The 17,764-nt window shown below is 37.6% G+C and overlaps 1 protein-coding gene across 2 annotated transcripts; it reads right to left on the reverse strand.

Annotated features, from left to right (window-relative positions):
• Nucleotides 1–1,156: 1,156 nt before the first annotated feature.
• On the reverse strand, nt 1,157–13,682 carry malt1 (MALT paracaspase 1). 2 transcript variants are annotated; one of them, XM_053674302.1, is made up of 17 exons: nt 13,171–13,682; nt 10,932–11,095; nt 9,384–9,511; nt 8,701–8,848; nt 7,736–7,914; nt 7,374–7,470; nt 7,192–7,245; nt 6,229–6,252; nt 6,099–6,122; nt 4,924–5,127; nt 4,624–4,801; nt 4,368–4,439; nt 4,129–4,256; nt 3,001–3,150; nt 2,694–2,848; nt 2,438–2,557; nt 1,157–2,279 (listed from the first exon to the last, which is right to left on the reverse strand). In XM_053674302.1, the coding sequence occupies exons 1-17, from the start codon at nt 13,320–13,322 to the stop codon at nt 1,830–1,832; spliced, it is 2,427 nt and encodes an 808-aa protein (XP_053530277.1). In that variant the 5' UTR covers nt 13,323–13,682; the 3' UTR covers nt 1,157–1,829. The 2 variants fall into 2 exon arrangements, with proteins under 2 accessions (XP_053530277.1, XP_053530278.1); XM_053674303.1 differs by lacking the exon at nt 7,192–7,245.
• Between the last annotated feature and the right edge of the window lie 4,082 nt (nt 13,683–17,764).

Raw genomic sequence — 17,764 nt, forward strand, 5'->3', positions numbered from 1 at the left:
CTCTCTCTCTCTGCAGCCATGGTGACTCGGCAGCAGTGAGATCTGCTTGCTTTAAATGAATCATGAGGATAGAGGCAGCTAGCTAGAGCGCAGCTTGTATCAAATGATCCTGCAGCATGCTCAAGTCACGTAGCATTCTCAGCAAAGAAGCAGTGTGTTGTGGGATATCTGTGGGGAACAATGGCGCATAATTACAAAGTCCAAATATATTTCTGATATCTGTGGACTGAAGTTTATACCCCCCTCCCCTTCCCTTAAAAAATAAAATAAAATTTTAAGTGTTCCAAAATGTCATTTTATATTGTTTTGTTGAATGAAATTGATAAATGGCCAAAATACACCAAAGTTTTGGCATCAGAAGCGGTGAAGCGTGGTAGATAAATGTAGAGCTTATAAAAGGTAATTTAATATAATACAATGTAATGTTAGAATAGTGGTATGGGAGATAATATTGACCTGTGGCAGATGACCTTAAAGCTAAATAAATAAATAACTACATTTCAAATTGATTACATTCGTAATAAAAGTATTAGAATTGGATAAAAATGAACACTCACCATGCACTTTACAGGGAACAGCTGTACAGCTGCTCATTTATGCAGTTATCCAATCAGCCAATCATGTGGCAGCAGCACAATGCATACAGTAATGCAGATACAAGCCAAGAGCTTCAGTGAATGTTCATATCAAACATCAGAATGGGGGGAAAAGTGTGATCTGTGTGACTTTGATTGTGGCATAGATGTTGGTATCAGATAGGCTGGTTTGAGTATTTCATAAACTGCAAGAACAGTTTGAACAAAAAAAAACAAAACTGATCCTCCATCAGACGTAGACGTAGAGGGTGCATTTAGTGCATCAGAGCGTTCGAGTCAATCATGGGAACAGACTCATGCAAACTGGACAGCTGAAGGGGGGGGGGGGGACCACGCCCCGGTTAAAGACACAGATATCACACTTTTTCTGTATTCTGATGTTTGATGTGAACAGCAACTGAAGCTTGTATAAACCTATTCTTTATTTGATCTGCGTACTTCTTGTTTTTTGTGAAATGGCTTATGCTCTTATCCATTTAACTAATTTAAGCCTATGAGTAAATGTAACACCCATTCAGTCATTTTCAGGGAGTAGTTGCATCTAGTTGCCAGGTGGAAAATGCAGGTAAACAGCTGTATTTAATCAAACCTGCAAGATAATCCAAAATGTAAGACAAGCGTGTGAACTTGAATGTGACAGTCTCTGTAGTTGCTGGGTGTTGTCGTACATGGTGGCCATGTTTGTAGGCTGCATTGTGTTCTGGGTACTGAAGTTCATTTGACATGATACTAGTTAGCTTTATTACAAAACAAAGGAACAATCTATATATTTTTAATTTGAGTAATATGTCTGCTTAGATACTGTTTTTATAACTAATATATATATTATATATATAAAGTACAATGACAGCCTTACAAGTGACTGCTTAGTCACTTATTTAGAATATATTCTAATTAATGATGCAATGTAGCATCATTCACATGCAGCTTTCCTTATCAACAACAATGCAAACATTTAGGGAAATACATTAGACCTGTTAAATGGTCACCAGCAATACGTTAGTATAAATGGGTTAATTTGTTCATCTATTACATACATGAGTAAGGACTGTAAACCACCATCAGATTAAAATATTATTCAAAATATAGCCTACCATATAAAAGTGCATTCTGTCTAACAGAAAATGTCACAATTTATATATAACAGCTGACACAACAATATCACATAATCTAAGATGTCTTACAAGTAAGTAAATATTTTCATTTTCCAGTTTTTGTCCCAGTCCCCAAAGTTCAAGGCTGGTTGTATAAATGTAAGCTGTCCATGAATCTATTCTGCATATCTTCAATGTCTTCAGTAGCTTCAATGGGCACACTGGGTATAGGCATATAAGGTGAATATGAATTATTTTCATAGTGATATGCATAATCATTGTGCAGAGAGTCTCCGTAAGCCGCAGTGGCTCCGTGTAAGGGCTCACAGACGTGAAGGAAGGGGCTGTCGGACTGTGGGTGGTGGCATGGGGTCCCAAGTAGTCGCTCGGCTCCTGGGCTCGGGCTTGGGCTGGTGGATGGGCTATGGGGCATGAGGCATGTCTGCTGACAGCTGTTCCTCCTGGTGGGCCGGTGCAGGTCCAGCTTTGCTATTAGGGGCTTGCCGATGTCCACCATTTTGGTCCACTGTACCTGCTCATCTAGAGATGTAAATTCAGCCTGCAGACAGACAGTGAAGACTAGGTTCTCCTGTGGGTTGGGGGAAAAAATGGAAAATGCTTTTAGTCAAGAGAGGTGACACAGTCAGAGTAATTTGCAAAGCGTGTCGAACAACTTTGATGAGTAATGCATTCTTATTCAACGACTAGTTATTTATTTTCAAGCCCAATGATCCGTATGAGTCCTACCTTAAGCTTCTGTAGGGAACTGAGTCTGGTATAAAGGCAGTGCTGGGGAAGACTTTCTGAGAGCAGGTAGCTTCCTGTTTCCTCTGGGGTTTCCTTATTCATCATCTTAGGGTCGAGGTCCTGCAGGAACAGATACAAATGCTTCACCATTTTCTGTTGCCTAAACTTTCACTGATAAGCAAACTGAACACATGAAACAACTTTTCATTTAATTTCTTTTGGACAGAATGTACTGAAACATCATCCATATGCTCACTGAAAGGTTGATGAGGTGAGCCTGACATGAGGACATCTCCTCTGGCTTCTTTACAATGTTGGTGTAGATGACCAGCACATTGGAGAACTCGGCCGCAAAGCCCATCTTTAGCTGCACGCCACATTCAAAGTCCAGAGTCATGCTTTCTGGTAGCTCTGAAGTGCAATAAACATTAAATAAACACAAAATTAGCATTCTTCAGATATACATAATATTTTTTTCTGCCAGAATTTCCACCATCTCTTTAATAACACAGTCGCCGTCTCATGATTTGATGACAGTTTTGTTTTTTTGGTCAATAATTTACCGTGTGCTTTAGCCCAGAGGAGGCTGTGAGCTTGGACCAAGTCTGAACACTCTCCAGGTAGGATTGGGTCAGTCAGGGAGCGTCTTTCTGACAAGCTGCTGCGGATCTCAAGAGCCTGTTTCCCCTTAGTGGGATCGAACTGGCCCATGTCTACAACACAACACAACAACACATTAAGAGTTACAATGGTGCTTTTGCCAGAATAACACCACTCTAAACCAAATTCTATTCTTATTAGACATTATCAAAATTACCAAGATCTTTTAGCATCAGTTAGTGATTTCTGTCACAAGATTATCATGTAATCTTGCCATTACATGCTTTTGGATTGGTCAGAAGGGGCTAAGTTATAGGCGAATGCTCCGCATAATCCAAGCCTAAACAGAAAAAAGTGTTCACCCTATCCTCTGTAGATCACAAGTTCAAATCCTGATGATGTCACACCTACCCATGGCCAGGAGCCCAAGAGAGCAAAACTAACCATGCTATCTCCTATCAATTACATCAACACTAGCCAATCATGGGTACCAGTAAGCTCACGATTTACAGAAGTGAGGGGATAGCGCTTTCCTCCCGAGTGTGCAGCAGTTCAAAAAGATGCAGTCAACTGGCTTCATGTGTTTCGGAGGAAGCATGTGATAGTCATTGCCCTCCCTGGGATGTAACATTTATGGAAGGAGTTTCCAGTGTCAGTGCTGTAACGGTGAGTAAGTTTTCCACCATGGACAATTCTTTCCTTTGTTGCTCCTGGTTTCTCAGCAAAAGTTTTTTTTTGTCTTACTAACTTCAAGAGAGAGAAAAAAGGAAGGCTGATGAGGGAACAATTATTTATAGCTGCCATCTGTATGTGATAACTTGTCTCGTTGGGTGTTCAACAACATTAAACGTAACTATAAATGGTTAAAAAGTATATCATTCATTAATAAATTAACATTCAGTTGTTGGCAAATTGCTGTCTTATAAGAGGAATAAAACATGTGAAGCTCTGCAGCATGCCAAGCTTTAGCACACTACCCGGATGCTGACTAGCACACACTGTCAAGCTTTATTTTTTACATAATGCATCGGTTCAAAATGAAATGTTATTTACTCATTGAAAATGTACAGTATATAGTAAGATCTCCACACCCTCTGCCACACTGTCCAGGAGCACAGTGATTTTTTCATCTTCCAGGAGGCGCTCTTTTAGAAACTTGATGAAGACGCCATTGGTGAATCCGCTGGAGCTTAACTCAAAAGCTTCGGCATCTTGACAGCTTCAATGATAAGATATTATGACAATTAGATTTTCTGGACCAAATTTTCTGCATTTAAGATTTAATCCTTCACAGAAATGACAAAAAAATGGCTTGAAACCTGACACTTACGTAGCATAACCAAACACGATATTGGCTGTGACCTTGAGCATAACATTTGGCATGTCCTTATCATGAACGTTTCTGAAAGGACATTTACAGCATTTACAGTACAGAAAGATGAAACTTTATGAGCAAATAGAGAGGAAATATGTAACGAGGTATTAAAGAATATTTTTATATTCACATATAAATACACAAACACTGGATTGGTTGTAACCAATTATTTTACCATTATAGCTACACAATTCTACAAATTACAGCTTACCTTTTCCTGCACATATCAAGAAGGAAGACATTGAGACCGGTCTCTTTTTCCTGCATCAGTTTCAGAATGCTTTGCACGCACAAGCAGTTTGCTGATCGGTACGGGTTTGGGGCATCAACCGGCACCATGAAGCTATTTCCAAAGTTCTCATAACCATGTCCAGCATAGTACAACAAGCCTGTACAATGGAACATATTTTTAACCATTAGTTTACCTGAATAATGGAGAGCTGAGTTTAGTCCAAGACTCATTAGGCAATGCTTTCAAAGGTTTTACAACTTTTGTATGAGGCTGCAGTACCATAAACGCCTTTGTGTAGCAGGGAGAGAAACTCCTCAACAGCGTTGCGCATCTCTGACTCAGTCAGGTCCAGCAGTGAGACCACTTTAAAGTTGAGCTGGCGAAGCAGGTTGGTGAGGTCGTACACATCCACCATGGGCGCCTTCAGCTGGGGGTGGTTCTGATAAGACATGTTCCCTATCAGCAAGGCCACTTTGTCTGTGGCTGTCACAAAAACAAAAGGTGTTCAAATTATGCAAAGAAGTACCTTGAGAAAGTGGCATCATTCAGCCCCTCCAGCATTTCGCAATTTTGCGGCAATATTCTAAGGAACTTGTAATTTCACCACGGATTTTCTGCAGATTTGGGCCAAGACGCATCATGTGAAATCACCACAACGCGCATTCAGCCAAAGTTCTCTTCGATTCATATGCAACTGAATGATGTCATTTACCAACAAAAGACCATGCAAAACTATTTCATGCAATTCGAGTAGTTTTCCACGAAAAAAGCAGAAAAACTTTGCAAGCTGCATCGCAAATTTTGAAAAAATTATGCAGCAAAATCAAGCTTTTTGCCACAATCGCACATAAAAAAAATACGCAAAATCCTGTATGGACTGATTATTACAGGCTCCGTGACCAGCCTTATAACGCTTTTTTATTTCACAATTTTTATTCATTTAAAAAAATGGCATTCTTTATATTGATATTTGTGAAATGTCTAAGGAACAATATTGTTTCTGTTATACCAGCTACAAACAGTCATCCCCTCACCAGCCTCTCTTTTTCTTTAGTTAACAAGATAATAGTTAAAGTTAGTAAGACAAAAAAACATGCATCACTAACACTGGAGACTCCTTCCACAAATGTAAAATAAATAGTATGCATCACTACAATATAAACTATAATGTTTTGCTTATACGACACTTTTTAATGCATCTATTATTGATTGTTTTAGATTTTGTCGACCTAAGAATTTAACCATACAAGTAGCTGTTACTACAGAAATGACAGCGTCCAATCAGTGTCAAGCATTCAACAGTGGTGTGGAATTAATAATATTTAATACCTGTCGTCATTAATGGAATATCACTCCACTAAAAAAACAATCTAGTATATATTTTGCATATTTAAATCTCAGGAAGTTTACATGCTGCTACACTAAAATGTGGACTGAATTTTTACGTTACCTACCATAAGGCTTCTCGAGGCTGTTATCTGAAAATGAAACCCACAAAAACACCATTATGGAAAAAAAAATAACTAAACATGAGTGCAGGTTTTGATTAACCAGTCTATAACTGTAGAAGTGAAAAACACTTACACTGTCCAATGGCTATGAAGTCATCTGTATAAGAAAAAGAAAAGAAAAAAAAAGAAGAAGTATTTGAAATACGATTTCGATATGACTTGACATGAGAAAAATTTTTCTCATTTCTCCAATGAGAAAAGCAAAGCAGGAAAAGATGAAAAAGTAGCAGCCCATATCAGAACTGACATGCAAATCTGAATTCTTGTTTAATTAACTTGCTCATTTCATTAATTGAAGACCTTTCATTGCAAGAGTAGAGAACAGGAAAGTCTGGTCTACGCAAATACGTCTAGATGAATGATAAACTCTTATCCAGTGGTTTCCTGCTTTCTTATCTCATTATTTAGAAATAGATGTATCTAGTACACTCTTAGAAAAAAAAATATATATTTTTAAGGGTTTCTGGGTAGCTAAGGATTCTTCGCATGCTAAAGCGTTTCTACTTGGCACCCTCTCTGCTGGAGAAACACTCGGTTCTAGGGTTATTTCAGGGTCTCCACAGATGGACAAACCACAGAATGCTTAAAACATCCACAGTAGATATTGTTTTTTTTCTAAGAGTCATATTTGCATGCACTGAAAGTGTCAACGAAATGAGAGATTAAAAGAATTCAAAGGTGAAAGAAAAAAAAAAAAAAAAAAAAAAAAAAAAAAAAAAAAACATATTTCAGGTTTGGTACATGCATGCACGCACACAAATGACTATTCCTCACCACCATATCCTGCTTTTTGAACAGAGGCTCAGCTCCGTAGTGGGATCTTTTATTGCTGCTACCACATCCCACCAGTCAGCAGAAAAATAAGAAAAGAGTGTTGACGAGGGTATTGACAAAAAAGCATGGAAATAACGTTGCACCAAGTATGTGTTGATTAGAACTGGTTTCAGAGATGTCCAGATTCAGATTGGGTGAATGGAGTAAATGACCAAAATCCCCAGAGAGAGAGGAAGGAGGGACATTATGTCTTACTTAATACCTTCAGAGCATTCCGTTGCCCCTGAAAACTGGAAGGTTGTCCTCGGCCCTTTTACTAGAATAAGAGCAGTTACTTGAGGACTGAACTCTATAAGGTTGATGGTAGAGCTATGCTATAATAGTCCAGGTAGGCTTTATTAATCACTTTAAATCAGGCTGAGAGGTATTTCTGAGCTGCCATACCTACGAGGATGTCTACTTCATTACTCCAGGTCCGCTCGTTGTTGCAGGAGATTTCACAGCGATATCGTCCCTGGTGCTCCAACATCAAATATGGGATCTAATCCAACAAACAATAAAATAATTATTTTCCACTCAATCGATTGCCTATATGTTATAACGAAGCCTTTATCTGAAGAAAAAAAAAGTGACACTATTTATGCAATAATAATGCAATAACCTGCATTACACTCATATAATATGTAACCCAGCAAATTTGCTTCACATTAGCTATTGAGCCACAAGTTTCTAGAGAAGCTGGACACAAACATACGTAAAGGAAGCCTATATGTACAGTACGTGCATGATCTTAACTCGTCTCTTACACTGAGTTTCCTCTTGGTGGCATTCTTTAAAGGAGCCCCATTTCTGTACCACTGGTAGCGTGGCAGCGGTTTTCCCACAGCTCCGCATTCCAGATACAGAGCATCTCCCACTAGCAAAGACTGAGGCTTGGGCTGTAAAACTACTCTCAGCCTTCCCTCGGATGGAATAGACATCAACCCTTAAAGAAAAAAAAAAACCTCATAAATTACTATGCAGACATCAAACTACCTCAAATTTATTTATTTTTTTGGAGTGAGCTTACAATGTAATTTTTTTGTTTGTTGTAATTAGACTTTGAACATAGGCACCAACTTGTGAAATTCATTGGTGACAAATTTGTGACAATATAAGACATTATATAACCAGCTAAAGAACATGCGCAAAATCCCATTTGACCAAAAAAAAAAAAATCAGATATCTTCTCACTAAGAAATGATATGTCAAATACAATGTACACCCACAAAACATTCTAATGGGAAATACTTGTGCATAAATGCGGTGTATTTCTGTCTGTAGTATCAGAATAAGCAAAACTAAGGTTGCCATCTATATGTGCACGGTGATGTTCTCAACACTGATCCAGGAGCTGAGAGCTCAAACTAATATACAGATTTTTTTTTATGTTAAAGTGTGTACTATTTTACTGTACTGTTTAGTAGGTCAGTATGCATTTTGGGACACTGCCTTTAAATGTACATCATAACCTGGAATAGTGCTTGTATGGGTGGCCTTTTGTAAATATGTTTAATTGAGCTTAAGTATAGATTTGATATATTAAGGGTTCTTGAGTCAAAGAACACCTACTGAGCTGCCACCTATGCCTCTGAATGTTACCTATACTGATCTTTTTGTGTTACTGCACTGTCTACATATTCTCTGCAGACTATTACGCTAGCTAAAAGGGAATTCTTTATAATGTAGCAAAGAATATTTCCTAACTGTGCAGAGCAATCAAGTTGCTTACCATATGTTGGCATGACATCCAGCACATCCACCTGAACCCAGTGGCTAAATTCAAAGGAGTCACCGCAGTTCACCCTGCAGATATAGAAGCCAGCGTCTCTCAGCTGGACAGGACTCAGCACAAGGTCTGAAGAGGAACTACCAGGAACCTGAAGGAATTAAATGCCAAAAAAAGGTAATACTGAATGAAAGCCATGATTGCAAATTTGTAAGAATGTACTTAAAGGAAACCAAATGATATAAAATGTTATGTTTCAGGAAAGGGGTGGGGTTAGCAGTACAAAATACAATAAAATTGCTCTCATTCACTACAACATCTATTAAAACTGTACTTGTGACTCTTAACCATGCTAAAAGCTGTACTTGTGACTCTTATAATATCTTATTTTTCTTTGCTTTTGTATTACCCTCATCAAAGAATTCTGGCACTTTGATTTTGGCATTTATCTCATACAATTTTATAATGCCTTATGTTGTCTCCATGCGATATGGATATATGTGTATAAACATGTCATATACTGCACTATGATATATGTCCAACTATGATATGTCTAGTATACCATGATATACTCTGATATACAATGTACATATGGTGAAAAATGTTTTTGAGTTTAGTTCTCATTCAAACCCACGTATGTATTTTGATTAGTATAACACTCGCAAATACTTCCTCTAGTAATGTACCTCTTCTTTTGCCTTGAACCACTGGTACTGCACGGCGGAGCTCGAGATGGCTGCAGCATAGCAGCTGAGGCGAACTCTGTGCCCAACTATCACAGCCACAGACTGAGGCTGGATGATGATTTGAATCCCTGTTGACAGCCATTCAAAATATTCATAAGCAAAATATAGAGCTTGCTTGGTTATCATGTGCATATCTGTGTTTGATCAATATGGAGCTTTACAACATTTGTATATATATATATATATATATATATATATATATATATATATATATATATATATATATATATATATATATATATATATATATATATATTATATATATATATATATATATATATACACACATACACATATATACACACACACACACACATATATATATATATATATATATATATATATATATATATATATATAAAAGCAAAAACACATTAGTGATTAGATTTTCCTTATTTTAATATTTCTTTGTAAATGAAAACATATGTGGCAAACTGCAGTTTAACATTTTGCTGCGTCCTGTTTTTGTTTTGAATGACCTTTATTAAACACTGCCATTTGTTATTCTGAATAGTGTGGAAAAGGAAATGTATTAAATAAACTCTTATTTTTGTTATTCTCATCAGTTGGAAGTTACATGCAGCCTAAAGATCATTGAGATTGCTGAGGATGGTACCACTTAAAAACCATAAAGATGGCAATTCATATGAACAGTTATGCTAAGTTATAATACAGTTGCTATTATAGCTTTAGCACTGCAATTACAACAAACAGTTTTGCACCTAAGTCTCCATCAGTGGATATGTTCAAAAAACAGACTTCATGTAAAAACTCTAATGGATTTTCCTGGTTACACAACTGCACTATTTGACCATGTAGTATTAGTACATTTATAGACGGGAATTATTTATAATTGTACTATCTGCTGTCACCCCGATACTTGATCGGACTGAGATCTGGGGAATTTGGGGGCAAATCCAAACCATTCCTGAATTTTTTTTGCAGTGTAGCAGGGCACATTATCCTGCTGAAAGAAGCCACTGACATTAGGGAACACCATACCAATTTGGCCCTTGTCGTCTTTACGCTTGCACATTTTTCAACTTCGAGAACAGAGTATTTTTGTGAATTTTTTTTTTTTTTTTTTTTACAAAATATCAAAAGGTTACTCAGTAAAGAAAATTGTTTCACAGCTTTCTTTGCTCATATTTATCAAGGGTGCCAATATTAGTGGAGGCCACTATATGCTACCGAGTTGTCTACTAGCGTTGCCAAACAAACCAGAATTTCAAATTCAAAATATACCTGATTTCTCTGGAATCCAACCACCTCCCAAAAACAAGCTGATCTGGTCAAATAATAACCCCTAAGTGAGAAAGCACATGTGTATTTGTCTGTGTGTGTGTGTGTATGGTGCCCTGTGTTGGGCTGGTTTCTCATCTAAGGTGTATTAGCTCCTCACTCCCAGTGTGGATTGGCTCTGGAACACCCACAACGATGGACCAGGACATTGGATAAATGAATGAATAATGGAATAAATGAATGTACCTGATTTAAGACACTGAAGGGCTTCAGTGTGTCCCATCATTTTTAGAAACTCCACCAGGTCCCCCACTGTGCAGCCTCGGTCTCCCATGAGTCTCAGCAGACTGCGGGATGGGCTTCCCTCCAACTCCAACACCTTCAGAGAGCACATCTCCATGTCCCCCACACTGAGAGAGAGAGAGAGTGAGAGAGAGAGATAAAAGAGAGACAGAGAGAAGAGAGAGAGAGAGTGAGAGAGAGTGTGAGAGAAAGAACAGAGAGAGAGAGAGAACACAGAGAGTGTGTGAAAGAGAGAGGAGAGAGAACAGAGAGTGAATGAGAGAGAGACAGAGAGAGAGTGAGAGAGATATGGCTCCCTACAGAGCAGAGAGTGTGCACACAGTGCAACAGCAACACAGTGGAGACAGAGCTGCACTTTCTAACTAGTGTAATACATTCAAACACTTATGTTAAAATATATTTTTTAAAAAATTTCAATCCACACCCCCCCAGTTCTCCCATCTGCCCAACATGGACACACTGCCTGTGCTGTTAGAAGAAATGAAGGAGAGCTGCGATTTAGCAGGACAGTACGTATCTGCACAACCTGAGGGACAGTGAGTAACCCACCCAAACACACACACACACCCAAGCACACACAGCCCTGCTTGTCTTCTATGTTGTTGTTTTTTTTGTTGTTTTTATATGTTTACATTTTTATACATTGTATACATTGTTCTTTTTTACACAATGTTTATTAACAACAGTTCTACGTTCCTGTAATGCTTTGGCAATACTGTACATGTATACGGTCATGCCAATAAAGCTTGTTGAACTGACTTGAGAGAGAGAGAGACAGAGAGACAGAGAGAGAGAGAGAGAGAGAGAGAGAGAGTGAGAGAGACAGAGAGAGAGAGAGAGAGAGTGAGAGACAGTGAGACACAGAGAGAGATACACACAGAGAGAGAGAGAGAGAGAGAGAGAGAGAGAGATAATTACAGTAACACTGGCTGTGGACTGAAGACTGCTGTTAAACACCTGCTGTAGTGATAGAGGTCTTTACCTGTTGTAGTGATAGAGGTGTTTATCTGTTGTAGTGATAGAGGTGTTTACCTGCTGTAGTGATAGAGGTCTTTACCTGTTGTAGTGATAGAGGTCTTTACCTGCTGTAGTGATAGAGGTATTTATCTGTTGTAGTGATAGAGGTCTTTACCTGCTGTAGTGATAGAGGTATTTATCTGTTGTAGTGATAGAGGTATTTATCTGTTGTAGTGATAGAGGTCTTTACCTGCTGTAGTGATAGAGGTATTTACCTGTTGTAGTGATAGAGGTGTTTACCTGTTGTAGTGATAGAGGTGTTTACCTGTTGTAGTGATAGAGGTATTTATCTGTTGTAGTGATAGAGGTGTTTACCTGTTGTAGTGATAGAGGTGTTTACCTGTTGTAGTGATAGAGGTATTTATCTGTTGTAGTGATAGAGGTCTTTACCTGCTGTAGTGATAGAGGTATTTACCTGCTGTAGTGATAGAGGTATTTACCTGCTGTAGTGATAGAGGTGTTTACCTGTTGTAGTGATAGAGGTGTTTATCTGTTGTAGTGATAGAGGTCTTTACCTGCTGTAGTGATAGAGGTATTTACCTGCTGTAGTGATAGAGGTGTTTACCTGTTGTAGTGATAGAGGTGTTTATCTGTTGTAGTGATAGAGGTCTTTACCTGTTGTAGTGATAGAGGTGTTTATCTGTTGTAGTGATAGAGGTGTTTACCTGCTGTAGTGATAGAGGTCTTTACCTGCTGTAGTGATAGAGGTATTTATCTGTTGTAGTGATAGAGGTCTTTACCTGCTGTAGTGATAGAGGTATTTATCTGTTGTAGTGATAGAGGTCTTTACCTGCTGTAGTGATAGAGGTATTTACCTGTTGTAGTGATAGAGGTGTTTACCTGTTGTAGTGATAGAGGTGTTTACCTGTTGTAGTGATAGAGGTATTTATCTGTTGTAGTGATAGAGGTGTTTACCTGTTGTAGTGATAGAGGTATTTATCTGTTGTAGTGATAGAGGTATTTATCTGTTGTAGTGATAGAGGTCTTTACCTGCTGTAGTGATAGAGGTATTTACCTGCTGTAGTGATAGAGGTATTTGTCTGTTGTAGTGATAGAGGTATTTACCTGCTGTAGTGATAGAGGTATTTACCTGCTGTAGTGATAGAGGTATTTGTCTGTTGTAGTGATAGAGGTATTTGTCTGTTGTAGTGATAGAGGTGTTTACCTGACTCTGAAGCGCCGGTCACTGTTCACAGTCTCCCCGAGTTTTCGCCATCCTTTGCTGTTTGCTTTATCAAGAGCCTCCCCGAGTCTTTTTAACACTGATTCTTTTAGAGCATTTATATTCAGTGAACCGTCATAATAATCCTGGGACATGTTGATAATTTGGTATAAGTTACTCGGGTAAGAGCGGGGCCTGTGCGTTTAGAGAATCTGACTGAACCGCACTCAGCTAAGGACGGAAACGACTCGGTGTACTGTAGAGTTTAGCGTAAAATGTCGAAAAAAGATGTCAAACAGATCTTAAACGCAAAACCGAAAAGACCCGCCATTAGTCGAGCGATGAACGAGCTGGTTTTAAAGAGCACAAGCATCCGAAATTAGTCAGAGAAGGTATAAAACAAAAAGCCCAAACATGTTGCACATCACCATTGTACAGGTGAAACAGTGTTGCTGTTTCCTTGCACGGGTCGAGGTGGGGAAATCCACATATACCTCAGAACATGGCACAGTCCCAAATAACTCACTACACTACATAAGGATCCACTACAAAGGCTGCAGTAACCATTATTCCATACCCTTCTTAGTGCACTTACACAGAAACTAAGCAGCGGTTTGTAACTGAGCCTCTGTATGCGTGTTAAATTTCCACTTCCTCAACTTAGACTCTCTCTGACGGAGGTGCATTTCTACTCAAGACCCAGGATCCTTCAAACACCACATATAAAGGACCAAGAACTCTACAAATTAAAAAAAAAAAAAAAAAAATATATATATATATATATATATATATATATATATATATATATATATATATATATATATATATATATATATATATACATAATGTTTTAATACATGTTTTAGGCTATATATAGCTTAGTGGAGTACTACTCTGCATCTCATATATATATATATATATATATATATATATATATATATATATATATATATATATATATATATATACACACACACACTTTATAGGCTATGTATGATAACGTATTTCCCTCCTCAAGTTTGTGGGCGTGGCTAATTTGAATATTCATAGAATGAGTATCCCGTGAGATATAGATAAGAGTTTAAACTAACCTTAATTATGGATTAACAAAATATGTTATGAAGTAAGTATAATGAAATAGAGATATGTAAGAATAGGTACATAAATGTATGCATTATAGTACAGCTGTTATGAGGTGCTTGACTGGCTACCAGCTGCCAAAACACAGTCAAACTGGTCAGACTGGTACAGATAAGGAGCAAAATTTGACAAAAGCCTAAGCTATAAACATACAATCTTAGTTTTTACAACTCTACACATTTCAAGTCACTATACATTTCTTTAGGCAAGTAAATTAGGGGATATAATTGTTCGCATCCAAGGTAATTTGAAGCAATCAGGTAGAGACAGATTTTTATAGATTTAATTCACTATATCAGAATTCCTCTGGGTCAGAAGTTTACATACAACAGGTTGACTGAAGGTTCCAGAAGTGGATGTAATGATTTTTAGAACATTGACAAGTTCATTAGGATTGCAATTCTGGCTGTAAAAGGGCCTGTTTTTAGAGACATTGCCTTTTTGATCTTGGAAAATCTAAGCCAGAAATTGTGGACCTTCACAAGCCTGTTTTCTTTTTACAAGCAATTTCCAACAAATGAAGGTACGACAAGCATCTGTATAAACAACTGTAAGCTAATTGAAACAGTGACATGCGGTCAGGGGAGGCAGGGAAGGCAGTGCCTCCCCTGTGTCATCATGAAATGTAAAAAACAAATAATGATTTAAAAAAATAAATAAATATTTGTCCACTGATCTGTGATAGAAATGTAATTGTTGTATGATTCCAATAATTCCAATGATTTTTATAGTCAGTATCGATGAATTTGTGTATTTTCCTGTTCAAATACGGGGAAAGACTCGAAGGGAGGCAGAGACGAGCTGAGCCTCCTCTTGGATTGCGCAATCCCTCACAAACTGGATTGAGCTGCTCTTTTTTTTTTTTTTTTTTTGCTCAACTTGAACAAGTGCAATTGATCTCTCTGTATGTCACCAATGCAATGTTTGTACACACTTTTATTATATGTCCTCACATTCCATAGTCTAGGTCATGTATTTCACGTATGTGTATAACATTAGTCTTGCTGATCTGACATAACGCCATAGTGAAAAAGCAGAAGAGGAGGCAGCCAGTACCTCTGTCTCACTGAAGGGGGCGTGTGTGAGCATACGGGCTTGTTCTGCTATTGTTCCTCTTCACATATTACAGACAAATGGCATTGTGGGTAATATAATAGCTAAAAAAAAGTCAAGTAGAGTAAGTTAAGTGCACCGCATCAGTCATTTTTATTTTATGCCCTGACTGTAAAAATGGAAGATTATTTATATAATCTAAAACATTTCTCAAAATTGGACTTTCAATCAAAACTGGAAGTGATAAATAATGGAAGACCGATGCCGGAGCTAAAAGATTTGCTTCAAACCACGGGACAGAAGATAACACGCTCTTTTCAAACGGTGTGGTACACCCGAAAACACTGGCTGTGTGGTTGTGTTACGAGAAACCGCCTTTTCTGCCTTCCCTGCCTTTTGTTCTCAACGATTGACAGTGTCTGGACTACAACGGGATTTTGTGACTTGAAAAATATACCAAGAAGCCTCAGCAGACATGAACTTCAACTACTCGCATTCAAAGCTAAATTGCTTTAAAAACTTTTGGAAGCACAAGGATAGATTTGGCTTTGAACAAACAACAGAGACTAAATATTAGCATCCACAATGTTAAGGTAAAGGAAAAACGAGAAATTTTAAAAGACCTTATTAATGCAACTTGTTTCCTAGCCGAACAGCAATTAGCATTTCATGCTAACGATGAGAGTACAACCTCTGCTAATCGTGGCAACTATGTAGAACTATTACATGCTTTTGCTGAGAAAGATGATGGGTTAGCTAGACATTTGGAGACATCCACTGTGTTTTCTGGCTTATCAAACAGAATTCAGAACGATTTAATTGAAGCAATAAGTGATGTGATTAGAAATTATATATAAAAAAAGGAGATTAATGCAGCCCTATTTGTTGCTGTAGAAGTAGACGAGACAACGGATGTCACAAATAAAGCCCAGATCTGACATTTTGCGTTATGTGGCTAAAAGTGAGGTATCCTTGAAGTGAGGGAGAAGTTTTGGTATTTGATGATGTGAGTAATGACAGACAAGTAAAGGTAAGACCATGCATACACTGCTATCTATACAGTCCACGACAAAAATAAAAGACCAGCCCTTTTTTAATAATAAATAAAAAAAATTATATAAAAAAGGTTAAGAAAAAAATTAAGTTATTTTAAAGTATAAAACTACATTTGTCTTTTTGTTGTGGACTGTATATACACTTTCATTTGTATTGAATTGTATGAATTGTGATAGCAAATTAAGAACACACGGAGGGTGCAGAGCAAATGCGCTCTTTCTGAGCTGCTATAAATTTAACATTCTTCTTTTCCCAAATATGTACCTTACCTATGTGTGTGTAAAGAATGCTGATATGGGATTTGAAACATAACCAGTAGTCAATGTGTAAGCAGCCAGTTGAATGGTGAATTTATGCTACTCTGTTGAATTCATATATTTGTAAATCTGACTTTGAAAGAGTCAGGCCTCCCCAGCCACGAACCTCACTGCACGTCACTGAATTGAAAACACAGGTGATCACCAGTCTTTCAAAGGTGTGTCCTCTGGTCAGAAGAAACAGAAATTTCATTAAAAAAAACAACAACAATTTGCTCATAATGGTTAGTGCTGTGTATTGAGGAAAAAGAGTAAGGCTTTAAATCCATCATATTAAAGGCATCATGTTTTTTTGGGGGGTGTTTTGCTGGAAAAGCCCTGACCTAAATTCCACAGGGAATTTGCGGACTGCACTGGAAAAGTATGTCTGAGCAAAAAGGTTCCCAAACCTGACTGAGTTACACTGGTTCTGTCAGGAAAGATGGGCAAAAAAATTCCCAGCTAAAAAAACAAAAACGAGAAGCTTGTGGAATTTGATTCAAAGTCAAGCAATTAAAAAGCAATGCCACCAAATAACAACAAAGTGTATGTGAACATTTGACCCACTGTAATTCTGATAAAGTACATTAAATCTGAAATAAATCTGTCTTATAGCTATTATCTTAAACTGACCTCTTATGGATATAAAGTAAATATCCTTATGCACTTAACACAGTGAATTTATGGTAACATGGAATACGTGGAATTATGAAAAATCGAGTTTGAATGTCTTTAGCCTGTATGTGTAGCTAAACATTTCGCCTCAATAAGCTTCCTTATTACTTGATTACACTGATCAATACATGTTTTCTAAATGCGTTAGTTGCCTTAAAATAATGGTAACATTTTGCATCAAGAGTAGCTAATTAATAGCTTGTTATTCTGTTATTTATCCACTGACTAATGAATAGCCTAAGTTAAGTTTTGGTTCCAAATAAATATGTCGTACTTAGAAGTTAATCACTACACTGTGAACTGGCATTTCAACATATGCTTACTGAACAACTTAAACTGCCCACTGATGAACTAACTGACCTGCATGTTTGGCCATA

This window comes from Ictalurus punctatus, chromosome 22 (assembly GCF_001660625.3).
Source record: "Ictalurus punctatus breed USDA103 chromosome 22, Coco_2.0, whole genome shotgun sequence".
NCBI classification, from domain to species: domain Eukaryota; kingdom Metazoa; phylum Chordata; class Actinopteri; order Siluriformes; family Ictaluridae; genus Ictalurus; species Ictalurus punctatus.